Genomic DNA, 16,559 nt, shown 5'->3' with positions numbered 1-16,559 from the left:
AAAGAAAGGGCTTTCTGGAGGAGGAGATGCCCCTGAGCTGCCCTCTTAAAGGCTGGAAGCCTGACAGATTGCACATGGTTGTTGTTAAGTGCCAACGAGTCAGTATCAATTCATATCAGCCCTGTGTAGGGTTTCCGAGAAGTGGCTGGTGAACTTGAACCACCGACCTTGCAGTCCATCGCATTAACCCACAGCACCACACCAGAACTCTGCACATGGTAGGTCTGGGTTAAATGTTAGGGGAGGAAGCTAAACCTTCAAGGACCAAACCAGGGGGCCATTGGGAGCCCTGGGAGAGAATTCAGTGATGGATCAAAACCTGAGTGGTAATACATTGTGAATGACAAGGAGGCTGATAGAGGGGTGCAGGGAGTAAGACCTTGGTGAGGTAGGAGAAGGAGGCTGATTGACGGTTGCGAGGGATGTCTCTGTCTCTCCCTTCCCCCATCCCCTAGCTCACCCTTCCTACCCTGAAAAGCATCAGCAAAGTTCAGTAGTCTTTGAGGGGTCTCAGGAGACCCTTGATCTCCACAGGAAATCGATGGGGTGGTGTGGGGGAAGGGGATTCCTGTATCTTGCATCCTGTTCCCCTTGCTCCTAAACCCAGGGATTGTAGGATAGGCATGTGGGTGGCATGGAGCTGAGGTCTTCCTGGCCCCATGCTCTGGTGTCCCCAAGTCCCCTGCCCCCAGCTTGCTGTCTCAGAAAAGCCTGGGTATGGAGTCCTGGGCAGCTGACTGACACATCTCCTGTATACATGCTTTGTAGAGCTCATCTGTTACTGTTAATTGCCATTACTGTGTGTGAGGTGATTGTACAGAGTACAACTGCTCCATAGCATTTTCAGAAGCACATGACCAGCCCTGTCTATAGAGGAACCTCTGGCTAGGATCAAGCCACAAACTCTCTGGATAGTAGTCAAGTGCTTAACCATTGGTGTCACCCAGGGACTCCATGTTCTCATCTGTACTTTGGAGGTATTCATGATACCTATCTCCTGGTGGTTTGGGAGGTTAAATGAACTAACAAATGTGAAGTACCCAATTGTATGCCTCATTAACCTTCTTCCCAGATATGTTTGGGGAGACATGGGAGACATAATGGCATCCAGAGTCCTTTCAGGTCCAATATATTTTTGTTTCTGAGCATTTATTGAATGCCTGCAGTGAGGGGGGGAGCAAATGGGCACGTGCTATTGGGGAGGGATGAAGCCCTCCTGGTGGGAAGCTATTGATCAGGATGGGCTCCTTGGAGTAGAGGAGCCTGACTGGCTGGCTGTGTATCATAAGTCAGTCTGACTCATAGCGACTCTATAGGGTTTCTGAGGCAGTAGTCTTTACAGGAGTAGAAAGCCTCACCTCTCTCTTGTGAAGTGCCGTTGAGTCTATTCCGACCCACAGTGATCCTGTATAGGGTTTCCGAGGAGAGTCTGGTGAGCTTGAACTGCCGACCTTGCAGTTCAGATAGCTTTGCAGTCTGACGCATTAACCCACAGCGCCACACCAGGATTCCGTACAATAAGTATTACTCACCCATAAAAAAATCTCTTGACTAGTGGACTCAAATTGCTGACCTTGAGTTTAGCAGCCCAATGTGTCACCCACTATGCCGCAAGAGTTCCTAGTGGAGTCTTGTTTGTTGTTAAGTGCCGTTAAGTTGGTTCCAACGCACAGCAACCCTGTATAGGATTTCCGAGGAGCAGCTGGTAGATTTAAACCGCCAACCTTGCAGTTGAAACTGACTTTGTGGTTCAGTGCATTATCCTGTAGCACCATACCAGGACCTAGGACAGATAGTATTTCTGTGGTTGGAATGGAGAGGGAAGGACATCTCAGGGAGAGGAGAGAAGACAATGCGGTGACTAGCCTGTCATAGTTGGAACTTAGTGTCTGTCCATGGATACCCTAGGACCTGCTCCCCATGCCTCAGATGTTGGTGTCTGCCTCCACCATCCTGCCTCTGAGCTATGGCTAAATCTCATCCAAATAGGCTTCTTGGGAAAATAAGAGCATCTTTTAGCCAGTTTGTAACGGAAGTGGTCCAGACCCTGCTCTGGATGAATATTTATATATATACCAGGGGCCTTCAAAAACTTCATGGGAAAATTTCATTATCTTTTCATTCCATTTTTCCATGAACTTTGAAGCCCCTGGTACATGTGCATACAACTGTTCTCCTCCCCGTCTGTAATAACGACACCATGTCCCTGTCTCCTTCAGGTAGCTGCTGCTTCTGGGCTGCTCCTCAGTCTTGTACTGTGTATACTTGTGACATGTGGTTGTATGCCCAGGTCCCTTGCACTCAGCGAGGGACTGGTCCAGGGAAGAGCTGGCAAGGGCAAGGCCCCTGGTCAGCCCAAACCGGCCGAGCCCTAGTACGACCCATCTCCCACGCAACTTCCAGCCCGTGGAAATTTCCGTACTTTCTCTGCCCTGGTTACAGCTCTTATTGCTGTATTTATCACCCTGGAGATACACTAGCACAGGCACACACATGCCACACACACATGCATCAACACACGAGGTGCCTGTGTACCTCAGCCTACACTTCAGCTCTGCAAGTGCATACTACACACACATACACACACACACAGCACGTGTAGGGACACCCCCACACACAAGCTCTCTAGGAAAATTGCTCTCCTTCCTTTCTGCTCCTCCTCCTCCACTCTGTCCTCCCACCTCCACCCACCCTCAAACAAGAGACCAAAGAGATGGGCTGGACGCTGCCTCCCACCACTTGTCAGCCTTGGGAGGTTTTCTCCCACTGTGGCTATAGTGTGTTCTCAATCTGCACCCCTCCCCCATCTGTCTCCCCAGCTCCCCTTAACCCTTCTCTGCACTCTTGTATGTCTGTCCCTCCACCAAAGTCACTCTGAGGCCTCTTTGTCACTGTGGAGGTGGAAACTTCCCTGTCTTCTAAGGGGCTGCAGGACGGTGATGGAGACAGTGGGCTAGGCCAAGGAGCCTGAACCTGTCACCTCTGTTCCCTCTTCCTGGGTTAGGGGAGAACTGTGTGCCTGGTGCCATGGAGACCAGTGTCATGGCAACACAGCTGGGCTGGGCACAGCCTTCCTTAGTGTGGGGCAGGAGAGAGCACAGGGGGAGCTGCCAAGAGGCCTTGAGGTGGGCCTGTGCCTGATGCCCAGGCTTGGCTGCCATGTCCACCTTCTCCCACTACCCAGGACACCCCACCTGTGCACCACACTGTCCACTGCTACAACATACTGATTTCAATAAGGAAAGCAATTTCTCTGGCAAACACAAGCTTTACAATTGAGGACCCTGAAGTCACATTCATAGACTGACTGCGGGCCAGAGAGAGCAGGAACTCGCCCAGGCTCACACTGAGTCTGGCTGAGCTTCTAACTCAGACCTCAGCTCTCTCTGGTCTCTCATCTTGCACCCAAGTCAGCGATCACCAGGGACAAAAGGGTCTGTCCAAACATGGCTCCAGCCACCTGCGAGGTCTCTAGCCAGTTATTAGTGTCAGCAATAATAATGATTGTGCAGATAATAGTGGTGCTGATAATACCATAGGAGAGATAAGCGAGCACCCACCACCAACTATGCTAAGAGCCATAAGTCCTATGAGGAAGGGATCCTTTTTGTTCCCGTTTTGTAGGTGAATAACCCAAGGTATGGACTCGCCATTGTCAGGAGACTTTGATGAAGGTGCGGCAGGAACACAGACCCCACTTGGAACAGGTGGGCTAAGTCTTTGTACCTGGTGCTCCTTAGCAGGCACCTTTCTAGAAATGAGGGGCAGTTTCAGGGGTCACAGGGAAGATCGGAGACTTAGTCTGTGTTTGGCTTTTGAGTTTCTAGAAACCAACTGGTGGTGTGCTCTGGAGTCAGTTCCAGCTCATAGCGACCCTGCACAGAGTTTCTGAGGCTGTAAATCTTTATGGGAGCAGAAAGCCTCATCTCTCTCCCTCGGAACAACTGGTAGTTTTGAACTGTCAACCTGGAGGTTAACAGCCCAACTCATAATCACTACACTACCAGAGCTCCTTAGAAACCAGCTTGTTAAGTGCCATTAACAAGTCGGTACCAATTCACAGCGACCCTGTATAGGGTTTTCAAGGAACTGCTGGTGAGCTTGATCCGGCAACCTTGCAGTTCAAAGCGACCTTGAAGTCCAGTGTATTAACCCAGAGTGGAGGCTATTTTTCTGAGAAGATGGAGAGGGAACAGCACCTTCCTACCGTGGTTAGATCTGGGAAGACCTTCCTTGCAGCCCAGCATTGTAGACACTGGCTCCTAGTTCCCAGCTCCTTTTAGAGTGGGGGTCTAATGCTTAGGCTGGAGGGCAAAAATGAAGGGGAGCAAAACCCTGCCTCCCCAAACTAGCCTCAACTTGTCTCCCCATTTTGATGGAGTCACGTTGCAGCTGCCTCCCTCCTTATATAATAACTCAAATATAGCAGCTGCCTTTATCCCACTGAGTCACACCCCCTCCCCCCTCCCCCTACCAGGTGCCTGGAGTTAAGGGGAAAGAGGTAGAGCAGAGCTGAGTGGGAGGCCAGGGGCAAGGAAGGAGCTTAGTGTGCTGTATTGGGAGTGGGGAGGTATCTGGGGCTCCATGGACAGCAAAAACACTCCCAGAATATGAGGTCACTGTGAGGCCACTTCCACTCTGACCCATCCCTGCTGAAAGTTAGTTTGCATTCCCAGGGGCACCTCCTCAGAGTCACCTTCCCTCGCAGGACCTACAGCCTTCTCTGTGGGTCTCTGTCCCAGCTGGAGGAGAGGAGTGAAGAGGAGTGGGAGTAATCTGGTGGGACAATGGCCAGGCCTCCTGGTCCCAAGCCCAGCCCCTGCTCTTGCTGCGTTGCCTGGGCATATCTTTGCCCTCTCCCTGCAATTTCCCCATTAGTACAAGAGGAAATGGACTCTGTTGGTTCTAGCATGTTATGTTCCCGGGTTCATATGTCTGGAGATATTCTCAACCTCAGGCAGAAGGTACTTTCAAGTGTCTGGTCCAATCCTATCCCAAGCTGACTTGTCTCTTCCTTTCTTCTGCCCATTCCCTATCTACCCTCCTGTCCTGGACCACTTCACACACCCCACCTCTCAACCCACAGAGGATGAAGTAGGAAGAAGTCACTGAATGGTTGTTGTTAGGTGCCATCGAGCCAGTATCGACTCATAGCGACCCTATGCACAACAGAACAAAACACTGCCCTGTCCTGGGCTAACCTCACAGTCGTTGCCATGTTTGAACCCATCATTGCTACTGCTGTGCCAATCCATCTTGTTGGGAGTCTTCATTTTCTGCGCCCCTCCATTTTACCAAGCATGATATTCCCTCATAAGGAAGTGCTGATGGATTCTGGAACCTGAAGCAGATCCATTACCTCTCAACCCTGGGTTCTGGGCTCCCAAAACCACCTTCCTGAGCTGTATGAAGAAGCTGTCCCACCTTAGACCCATTCTGAAGGCTATGGTGGCCTTTATTCCTTTGTCAGCCAAGATCTTTTGGGCCATGGTTTGACAGGATATGTGCTTAATGCAGAAATGCAAAACTAGACCAGACGTATTCGAGGACATAGAACTGCCTTTGTCCTCAGAGTTACAGTGGCAGCTTCCTGGCTGAGAAGAGGGGGAGGAGCATATTGAGATGGCCCCCTGTATTCCTCACTGTTTCACATACACACACACCTGGAATCCTTGCCCAAAGACCAGATGTGGACTCATCCTGGCCCCCAAGCCAAAGGGAGTCGCTCAGGGAGGTTCAGGCTAACCCTCCGTGAAATCTACGTTCTGCCAATTACCATCCTGTCTTCAGAGAGCCTAGGGCTATTTCACATTCTGCAGCCTTAGTTTGCCCCAGGGGTAGAGGATATCCATGGAGCAAGTCAATGAGGGCCTGCCACTACCACCTGCGTCCTCATACACACCTGTAACCTCTTAGTGACCCTGAGCTGAGCTCTGATGCACACCACCTCGTTTCCCCAGCTCTCTTATAGCTTTCCTGTTTCACTTATACCTACTGAGGCTGTCCAAAGACAGGGCAGAGGTGACTAGAACTTGGGCCAGCCCTTGAGGGAAGCATGATCCCGTAGAAATCAATTGAACCTAGGTAGGAAATAAAGTGGTGATATAGATGGCAAGTTCAAGGAAGGAAGAGGTAGCCAAAGGCTGCTCAGTTCTCTGCCCAGAAGCCAGCGATTTATGTCTCGTGTGAGTAGAGGGGCAGGATGTATGCTGAACTAGGCCAGGAAGGATAGATACAGTGTGGACAGAGAAAAGGAAGGGGAAAAAAAAGTCATTTGGGAGAAGAAACAGTCTGCACAGTACCACAGAGGAGGAAAGGACTAGAATGTGTTTAGGACCAGATGCTGCCTCATCTGGAACAGATCATGAAAGTCTTCAAATGCCAGGCAGAGGAAGAAGGAACTTTGCCTCTATCCTGAGGACACCGGGAACCATGTAAAGGATTTGAAGAGTTACATGACCACATAGATGTCTTAGAATGCTGGGTGTAAGTGCAGGGTAGAGGTGGGCTAGAGAGGGTGAACTAAGCTGGCTTGGGGATGAATGGGAAGAAGGAACCTGGGGCAGGAGGAGTGGGGTGGAGGGAGGGGACAGATGTGAGAATTGCAGAGGGGGAGTTAACAGGCCTTTGTGCAGATCTGACACAGGAAATGGAGAAAAGAGGCAAAGTGTCTTTGAAGTTTCCAGCCTGGGAATTAGAAGTTTGCTGATGTCTTTGATAAAGATAGGAAATTGGGGAAGTATGTTGGATGTTGAATATTTGAGTGTGAGGGACCCTTTAAGGGCTATCCCTAGGGGAGATGTCCAGCAGGTAGCCAGTGGAGCTACATCTGGAGCTCCCAAGAGAAAGCTGGGCGGCAGGAGGCACAAGGAGTTGTTTGATGTTGAAGGACAGCTCCATGCTCCCTGGGGCCTGGTAGGGTGGAGAATGAGGAGAGATGAGCGCCTGATGCTTCTGTGACAAGCATCCATATTGAGGGGGCGAGGACAGGATAAGCCAGGGAGGGAGACAGAGGAGGGGCCATCTGGAAGGTGGGAGGGAACCAGCCACGCAGGAGGGAGTGGGAGAGGAGAAGATGCCACCCCCTTTGTCACTGAGGAGGCAGCTAGAGCCTCTGGAGCCTGGAGCCCTTTTGAGGCGGTTGGAACTGGAAGGAATCAAGTTCCCGAGGCTACATTCTCCCATAGCTTTGAGCAGCCACCCCGTCTCCTAGAAGCATCTTGCCTCTTCTCACCCACCACCAGCTAGCAGGGAAAAAAACGATGTCTGCTCATGGCCAAGTCTCTGGGTGGTGTAAACGGCTAAGTACTTGACAACTAGCAAAAAGGCTGAAATACTAGCTCACATAGAGACGCCTCGGAAAAAAGGCTTGGCGATATGCTCCCGAAAGGTCACAGCCTTGAAAGTCCTACGGAGCTGATCTACTGTGCACATACAGGATCGCCGTGCGTCATAATCAACTCTAGGCAACTAACAGCAGCAGCTGATGGGGCTGCAGGGCATCGGGCCTGGGCCTATGAGAGAGTCGACACGAATCAGAACCTTGGATAGCGTCCGGGGGCGGGGCTTCATTGTAGAAGGTCCTACTGCAGCTGGGCTTTCCTGTCTATAGGAGGGAAGAGCAGCCTTGGACTGCCTCTAGCCCTCTTCCCTTTTACTCCTTCCGGACCCATCACTGCCCTGCAGGAATCCCTATCCCAAGTTTAGGATGTCCTCAGCCCCCTAAATCCTACCTCTTCAGTGGAAGGGAAGGGAAGGGTGTGTTGTTTATGGGGAGCTTTACAGACACCACACCCTCCACCACCACCCCACTCCCCCCCCCCTCAAACCTTACAACCCTTTGGTTTAAAATGTGTGACCCTTTCATTCTTTCAGATGAGGAAATTAAAGTTCAGAGAGGTGATAGAGCTGGTGTGAGCTTCCACCTGTGGTAAATCCTGGAGGACCCATTAGATCAGCTAAGTCCTAGAACTTGTCCCATATGCCCTCAGGCTCCCTACTTGTGTGGCTACTGTGCAGTCCTGTATCAGTGGGATGGGAGGGATACCCTCCCTCCTACCTAATTTCTTGAGCATATTCCCATAGGGGGTTCTGAAGATGAGGCTACCACCAGCATTTTCAGAATGGAAGGGCAGAAAGAAGACTTTGGGCCAGGTGAGGCCTCAGTGCACCTGGGTCCATCCTCACCTAAGAGGGCCCCTCCCTAGAACTGTAATGTGCTGGGGGATGGGAGGTCTCTGACTCAGCTTCTTACAGCCAGCCTACTCAGGCCTGTGAGTAGGCCCTCAGGGGGTGAAGGGGATGGTCCAGGGCCTCCTCAACTGGCTTAAGCCCTGAGAAAGACTGCTCAGCCAGCAGGAATGGAGCATCGAGGCCCCAGAGTTGTGTTAGAATAAGAGGCAAGACAGGTTCTGGACTGACTCTGCAGGTTTAGGACCAGTCTGGGCCTCATCTCTTTAAGAGAGAAACCAGTTTTTCCAAAGATTTCAGATATAAAATTCTACCCTTGGGCTGCAATTGGAAGCAAAGACTTCATCACATTTTTTCCCCTGACACTTCCTGAGCCACAAGATTACTGCTTTGTGCAACATTCAGTCTGGACAGGTCTGCTCTGTGAGCTCAGTCATTCGTGCTACATTGCACACCCCTGCCCATCAGTATGGTCCAAGTTTCCACTCAGTATCATGGGCTCTGCTACCTGGAGCCTGCTGTGTGGGACAGGGACTGTTCCACTTACAGCCTGGAGAAGCAGGTTTACTAGTGAGGGTTACATGTAGCTTTTCTAGCCTGGAATACATCCCACTGTCCTGGGGTCCCCTCTTTGCCTTTGAAGATTAAGTTTAGGTCTCTTCTGGGAATGCTTGCCGATGTCATGGTTGGGTTTGAGGCCTCTTCTGGCTTCCATAGTACCTCACTGTGCCTCCTGTTGTCACAATGCAAGTCCCTGCCCTTCTTCCCTCCCCACTCCCCATCCACCCCAGAATCGGGTGCTTCTTCAAGGCAGGGACAGTCTATGCCACATCTGATGGGGTTGACTCGTGGTAGGTATTTGTGAATAAGAGGATGAGCAAGTTGGTGGATCCAGGACTCAAACCTTCATCTTCTGCCTCAAGGTGCAGAGCTTTTTCTGTACAAAAGAAGCTGTGCTGAAACTGCACCCTACCTGCCCCACTGCCTAAATACCCTCATTTCATTGGCTTCATCCCCCCTAGTGGAAGTTGTGATCAGGCCAACCAGCTCCCATAGTGGGTGTCCCAGCCAAGCAAAGCCATCAAGATATGGGCTCCATGACAAGTTTTCAAGTCCAATCGTCATCAGCAAAAAGCTCCTGAGCCACCTGTATGCCCAATTCCAAGCTGTGGATGAATCCTAGAACATGATACAAACCAAGTGAAGGAGCCCACAGGAGGTGGAAACTAGCTCTACCTGGGGCTCTGGCCCTCCCAGACTTGGTGGAATAGAAGACGGCCTGGGTCCCATCCACCTGTGTCCTGGTTCCATTGCAGCCCATGGAAGAGTGATTGTAAAACCCTTCATCTTCACACCTCTCTGCTCTCTGGACTCCATCAGCCTCTCTTATCTGTTTCCATTTCTTTGCTCGGTTTTTTTTTTTTTTTTTCTGTCTCTGTTCCTCAGTGTGTGCTCCCCCACCCCACCCCCATGCCTCTCTAATCTCTGTATTTCCATTTTTATCCCTCTCTTCTCTTCATGTCTGAATATTGCTCTTCAGGGTTACATGTCTCTGTTTCTTCCTCTGTGTGTGAGTCTTTCTTTTCCTCTCTCCCAGTGAAAGTCTCTCTACCCCTCCCTCCCTCCCTCTCCCTCTCTCTGTCTGGGCCTCTCTCTGTTCCTCCTCCTTTCTCCCTCCCCCTCCCGCAGTATCAGACCTGCTCCAACCTCCTCCCAGAGCCAGCCAGAGCGGCAGGCAGAGGCAGCCAGAGAGGCGGGAGCAGCCGGGGCAGCAGAGCTGGGTTGGGGTATTGAGTCCAGGCTGAGTGGGGGTTAGGCCCCTACTCTTGGCCCCTGTGCCTGCCTGGCCAACTGCCTGGCCCAGGACCCTGGGCAGGGTGGACAGGGCGAAGGGCCACCTTAGTCTGCCGGGGAAAGCAGACGATGAGGAGCGATGGGGCAGGCGTGTGGCCACTCCATCCTCTGCAGGAGCCAGCAGTACCCGGCAGCGCGACCGGCTGAGCAGTGAGTACTAGCAATGGGCTGGGGTCCAAGTGTGTGACTGTAAGAGGTGCTGTGGACAGGGTCCTGCTAGTCCCTCCATGGATCTGGGCTAGGCGTGCAGCTGAGCCACGTGGGAGGATCGATTCTGGTCCTGGGCGCTGGGTTCCCAGACTGCAGTCTATTGAGAGACTCCGTAGGGTGGGGGAGCTTGGCACCAATCTAGGGGATAATGAGGCTAGAGTAGGGGCTGCCAACTGGGTGAGGGTTTGGTAATGAACGTGAGCCATCCCTTGGGGCATGGGGGTGGGGAAGGTCTGCTGAGGAGTTCCAAAGAGCTTTGGGGTGAGGGAATAGGATGCTTCAGGACCATGGAGATGGACAGTGTGTGTGAGAGAGAGAGACTGAATGAGTGTGACCCAAGAGCAGGAGAGGGTCTGAGGCAGCCACCCTCCTCCCCCTGGAATGGGGATTCAGGGTTGTCATTTTATGCAACTTTATTCCAAACCTTCTGTCCCAAAATGGGATAGAGGGAGCCATGGGATTAGTTGGAATGAAGCCAGCCTCATGTGTGCCCACGTGCAGGGGTATGTGTATATGTGCAGGTGAGTGGAGGGGGGCTCAATGGAGGTGTCTCTTTACTGTTTGAAGATAGGAGATGTGTATGTAGGTCTCCAAGGCAGTGGAGGTACATGTTTGTGTCAGTCTGAGTGAGAGTGTGTGTGTGTACACATATGAAGTGTGTGAGGACACATGTGGTGCAAGGGGCTGTAGGATTTGGGGGTCTGGTGGTTGGAAGTACAGCAGCCTCGTGGTGCATGAACATCCCTGTGTGACTGTGAATTCATCTTTGCATGACTGAGTGCAGGTTGGTGTGCATGAGTGTTGTCATGCATGTTTACAATGTGCTGTGTCTATAAAATGAATGGTCTCAATAAACATGTTTGATTCCATGCGCACTCATATTTGTGTGTATATTTGTTAGTATATGAATATCAGTGTGTGTTAGCATAAGTGTTCTGGTTTGGGTGCTAATGTGCAATAGCATGAATGTATATATTGGCCCTCGTGTGGTTGGTGTATATGGGTATATATGTCTATGCATGTGTGTTCAACTGTGTGTGCGTGGGTGGCTATTTTCATCCTCTGGTGGTTTAGGATACAGCTGGGGTACTATGGCCCACTGGGGTGGAGAGTGGGTGGCTGAAAGTGTGACCTCCCCCATGAGCCCAGGACTATTCATTCTACACTCTGTGGGGAGATGGGGAAAAGGAATAAGCAGTAAGGACTCTGCCCTCTGGGACCTACTAAGCTTCACATAAAACAGTTGGAGAAGAATTAAGCAGTAAAGATCAGGATCAAGCTAACAGGTGGGGAGGGGTATAGCACAGGCAACAGCCTTGGGTTGGAACTGAGGTTGTGTGAAAGGGAACAGTGGACAGAGACTGAAGGGACTGGCAGGAGCCACATTAGGCAAGGCTTTGAGCTTCAGACCTCTTGGTCTTTAACCTGAGGGCCTTACTGAACCTGAGGGTGCTGAGCAGGGAAGGGATGTGGTCAAGGTTGAACTGGAAGGGAGAGGTGGGGGCCAAAAGGCCAGTGTGGAGGTCAGGCCAATGCAGGAGATTAGTGAGACCTTGATGGACAGTAATGGATAGATGAGACCAGGGTCTTCTGAAGGGAGAAGTCTGAAGGTTTGGGAAAGACTGGATTGAAGAGGGTGGGGGAGGGAGCATTGAGGCCTCTCAGGTTTGTACTAGGGTGGGGGTGCAGTGGAGGGATCTGAGGCAGCATGTCAGGCTCAGGTGACTGGATGTTGGACCAAGGCAACATGGATGTTGGACCAAGGCAACAAGAGAACATGGAATCACCTACTGCCTATACAAGGAAACTGAGGCTGTGGCTTTGTCACACACACACACACACACACACACACACACACACACACACTTCTAACTGCAAGGCTGGGCTTGAACCTCCTCCATCAGATCTGAGTCCCAGTCTCCTTCTTCAAACTCTGCTCAGAATCTCGTGGCTGACTGAGCTGTCAACTGGAGAGCAGTCCCCCAGGGCAGGATTCAGGGACTCCGGGTCAGCTCAGTGAGGGTTAACTGCCTTTGGACTCCTTGCACCCCCCAGTTCCCTCTGCCCACCAAGCAGCTCCTGCTACTCTTCCTGCTTCCCACTCCAGCCTCCTGTCCCCAGGGGCTACTGATGGCTTGGCTGGGATCTAGCCAAATGGGAGGGAGGGGGGCAGAGCTCCAGCACTGACCCTTCAGTCTTAATGGACTGAGAGTCTCACCCTCAGCTGTCAGACCAGAGCAGCACTCCTCTGACTTCTGCTCTCAGGGAGAGCCCAGTCTGATGAGGGAGACTGAAGTGGAAACCTATAACGCCACAATGTGAGCAGCACTGTGCAGAGAGAAGCCCCAGGGAACTGTGGGAACCCAGAAGAGGTTCCACACCCAGTCAGGGCGTCAGAGGAAAAGACATTTGACCTGGGTTCTGGAGGAAAGGTTAAGTGCTGTTGGGTTGGTTCTGACTCATAGTTATCCTGTATAGGGTTTCTGAGGAGAAGCTGGTGAGCTTGAACCGCCGATCTTGTGGTTCAAACCAACTTTGCACTCCAGCGCATTAACCCACAGCACCAAACGGTAGAAGGTGTTTAGTCAGGGAAGGGTAGAAGGAACAGCATGCAGAGGTGCAAAGGTATGAGAGAGCATGGCCTATTCAGGCTACAGAAAGAGTTTTGGATGACAGGAGTGCAAAAGGGTATTGAGAAAAGGAAGAGAATGCAGAAGGGGCCAGATTTTGTAGGATCTCAAATGCTAGGCATTTGTTTTGTAGAATTAGGGAGCTGGAGAAAGAAGTTTGACTAGAAAGCCACCTCTAGGATGCCCTCCTTGGTTCTCTCTTCCTCCTGACCCCACAGGCCATTTTGAAATATCTCTCTTGAGTCCTTACTTCATGGTATAGTATCACGAATGTAGCTCAGACTTAGTCTCCCCTTGCAATGCCCTCTGTGTGGGTCCCTTATTTAGCCAAACAAAAAGTCCCTCAAAGTCAGGGACTGCCTCCTCTTGCTTCCCCCACCCCACTCCCAGTGCAGACTGGACACCTGGGCTCAGTGCAGCCTCCGAGTAAGAGAGGACATTAAGAACATCTGAACTGCCTTCTTGATGTTTGCTTTACTCCCCTATGCAGCCTGCCCACGGATCTGTCCACCCCCTGCTTGCACACCCCCAGAAACAGAATGCTCATCCCTTCCCTTGTGGTGGTTATGTCTTCCCTGGGCCTCCCTCCAGGGCCTGACTACTCCATGCTACTGGGGCATGCTGCTTGGCCTTTCTCCCCAGGTCACCATCTGTCCTGTAAGTGGGGCCAGGCAGGGCACAGTGGTCCAGGACAAATTAGGAGAAAAGAGCAGCTTCTGTTTCATCTATAGACAGTGAAACTGACATGGTAGAAGACTATGAATACTCTCCAAAAATAATGATAAAGAAGCAGACATGTTCAGAAAATGGAGTGAGGACAGACAACTGAAAGAACTTCCTGCCAGCATCTCCTGGCATGAGGAGAAGGGACTATGGTGATGAGGAGGGAAGTCTCTCCTAGGACTGGAGGCAAAGGCAGTATCCAACCCTGACTCTCCAGAAGGTGAGTGAAGTCATCTAGGGGAGAGGGAGACTGATGAGCCCCTTTGTGGGCACTGAGAGAGATGGGAGGGGAATCACACCTCATTCGTTTGTTCATTCATTCATGCTTGGTAGGCCCTCCTCTCCCTCTGTGCTGCCCAAATATGACTGCACTATAGAGATACAGACCCCTCTGCAGGCGTCAGGGGAGGAATTTAGGAGGAGGGACCATTGGGACTGGCCTTGGAAAAGAGAGTCACTGTTCTTAGGACAGGGTGAAGGGGGACAGCTCCAGGAAAAGCTTGTGCCATATGCAAAGGCCTTCAGGTGAGACCAAGCATGGCTATGTGCAAGGACTGCAGCACTTAAGAGTGACCTAAACCAGAAATTAAAAGGTGGGCAGGAGGACTGGGCTGGGGTAGAGCAGGAGAAGAGCAATGGAATTGAGGTTAGACTACAGACAGCACTTTCTGCCATTGAGGTGTGTTGACGTCTAGGTTGTCATTGTAAATTTGCAACTTTTTGGTTTCTCCCAATTCCCCCAACCAGTACCTGACAAGGAGCTCCTCTTTGCTTAAAAATGGGGTGTGCAATGACCAGAGATTCTGAAAATGGGGGAGAGGCAGTGGCTGAAGAAAGTGGGCTCCATTTAGAAAGTGGTATGTAAATATATCCAAAATAACATGCAAAGAAGCCAGCCTGAACTTGGCAGCTTTGGCTGGGAGAAGGAGATGTCGCCCCCTTCCATGCTGGCCTCCTGCCTCCTCTGCCCAGCCCCCGGGACAGCAGAAACAGCTTCAGCTGCTCGAGTGCCCCAGCTTGTCTGAGCCACAAGACTGTGGCCTCCAGGGTGAGGGCCCCCAGCTCCCTGTCAGCACCCCCATCCTCCTGGGAAGTTGATATATTTAGTAACAGGAATGGTTTCACACATTTATCTCCCATTGTTCAGCTGCCTACTCCCTGGGAAAGGCCAGGTCCCCAGTGACGTGACCCACTTCTTGAAGTCCCTGAAGTCACCCTTCTCACTGCCCTCCCAAAAACCTAGGAGGCAACTGGAGGTTGGTGCAGCAGAAGAGATTTAAGTCAGACATCCAGGAGGACTTCCCAAGAGTGTATGTAGCTGCTTGGGATGTGCAGACCTTGAGGTTTCTGGATTCTCTAGCTGGCTCCCTGGTGTTCAGAGAAGACCTTAATATGGACTAGAGATGGAGGCAGACAGGTGTAGGCTCAAACCTCAGCACCATTGTGTTGTAGCTGTGTAGTCTTGGGCAAGTTAATTTAATTTCTTTGAACCTCATGTGAAGAATGAGGCTAACAAATACTTTTCTGGCAGGATAATTGTGAGGAATCAGTGAATGTGCATAGCTTAATATTAGACATGCAGCAGGTGCTCATACAGGTTAGCTGCTGCCATTATGAACCACCCACACTCAACTACACTTTTAGACAGATTTGGTGGGAGCCTGGAGACAAAGAGACCAGAGTTTGGAGACTGGAGGCTATGATAGTGTGGGGGAAACAAAGTCTGAAATAGGGCCATGATGGCAAGGAACTCAGTAAAGAGGAACCAAAGTGCCCCTGCCACATGTGACCACCTCTTTACACTTCTGCTGTCCTATCAGAGATCCATCCCTGAAGAATTCAATGGAGAAAAGAGCTTAATGAGGAAGGGGTTAAGCCTGTGGTCACGCCCATGGCACTGAATCATTCTGGGAGTTGTAGTATGGTTACATTTGCAGTAAGTAAGTACACTTTGTGCAGCCTCCATTGATCCAAATCAGCACACTTGCTGCTGAGGCTGGCTAGGGGCAGGCCCTGATGGGTTCTGGGGTTTGGGTCCCAGAGATGAAGCAGTCTTGCCCTCTGTCTTCAGGGATCCCCCAGCCTGATCTATGCTGTGGAGTGGAGGTGGGGGCAGGGATAAAAGGATTAGGCCATAATTATGTGGCTTCACACATCCACACAGAATTTTACAGCTTCCAGAGCACTGTTTTCACCGTTTTCCATGATCTCATTTAATCCTCACCACAAACCCAGGAGACTCTTGTTTTCTGGATGAAGAAACAAAAACCCTAAGAGGGGAAATAACTTGCCCAGGGGCATTTAGTCATTGATGGGTGGAGCAAAAGTTTGTTCACATCAGAGTGCCTCCTCTTTCCAGATTACTATATATATTTTTTGTTTAAGGTTTTTATTGTGGATTCAGTGAAAGTTTACAGGGCATATCATCAATTTTACATTCAACAAATCATACACCTTGTTTCATTACAATGATTATAATCCCCTCCATGTATCATCAGTTAATAGTATTTCTCTTTATCCACTTTAGCTTTTGAAAAAACAAAATAACACTCAGGCATATATAATAATTTACATCTTCAAAGGGCACATTCTGCAAGTCTGCCTCCTGGCCACCAGCTCTTAGTCCCTCTCTTCTTAGTCCATGAATCTAGAGTTCTCAGCCACTCCCCCTCTCCATGCCCCCATCTCTGCCTCCATCTCTGGCACTGCTGCTTCTCTGGATAAGGTCCCGCATTCTGCTTGTGCGCTTCTTTCTTGATGGTCCTAGGGTCCTCTGTTGCTGGACTATAAGATTAACCACTCCCTGTTTTTGTTACAAAACTTCTACCTTTACAATTGTGACAGTTGAAATTAGTCATGATAACAGTTATTCACTATTGAATCTTACGAATCTTATCCCCATCTCTTTTCCCCAGACCCATCTAGACAAGATGACAGCTATTCATTGGGGAC

The 16,559-nt window shown here is 50.7% G+C and overlaps 1 protein-coding gene across 1 annotated transcript in view; it reads left to right on the top strand.

Annotated features, from left to right (window-relative positions):
* The first annotated feature begins 10,123 nt into the window (after window positions 1-10,123).
* The window catches only part of PDE2A (phosphodiesterase 2A, cGMP-stimulated), a 115,649-nt gene continuing 109,213 nt past the window's right edge, over window positions 10,124-16,559 (top strand). The window contains exon 1 of the mRNA XM_006870268.1: window positions 10,124-10,194. Coding sequence (XP_006870330.1) covers window positions 10,124-10,194 — 71 coding nt within the window. The remainder of the gene's footprint in view (window positions 10,195-16,559) is intronic.

This window comes from Chrysochloris asiatica, unplaced genomic scaffold (assembly GCF_000296735.1).
Source record: "Chrysochloris asiatica unplaced genomic scaffold, ChrAsi1.0 scaffold00140, whole genome shotgun sequence".
Lineage (NCBI taxonomy): Eukaryota > Metazoa > Chordata > Mammalia > Afrosoricida > Chrysochloridae > Chrysochloris > Chrysochloris asiatica.
This window is presented reverse-complemented; position numbering and strand designations above follow the sequence as displayed.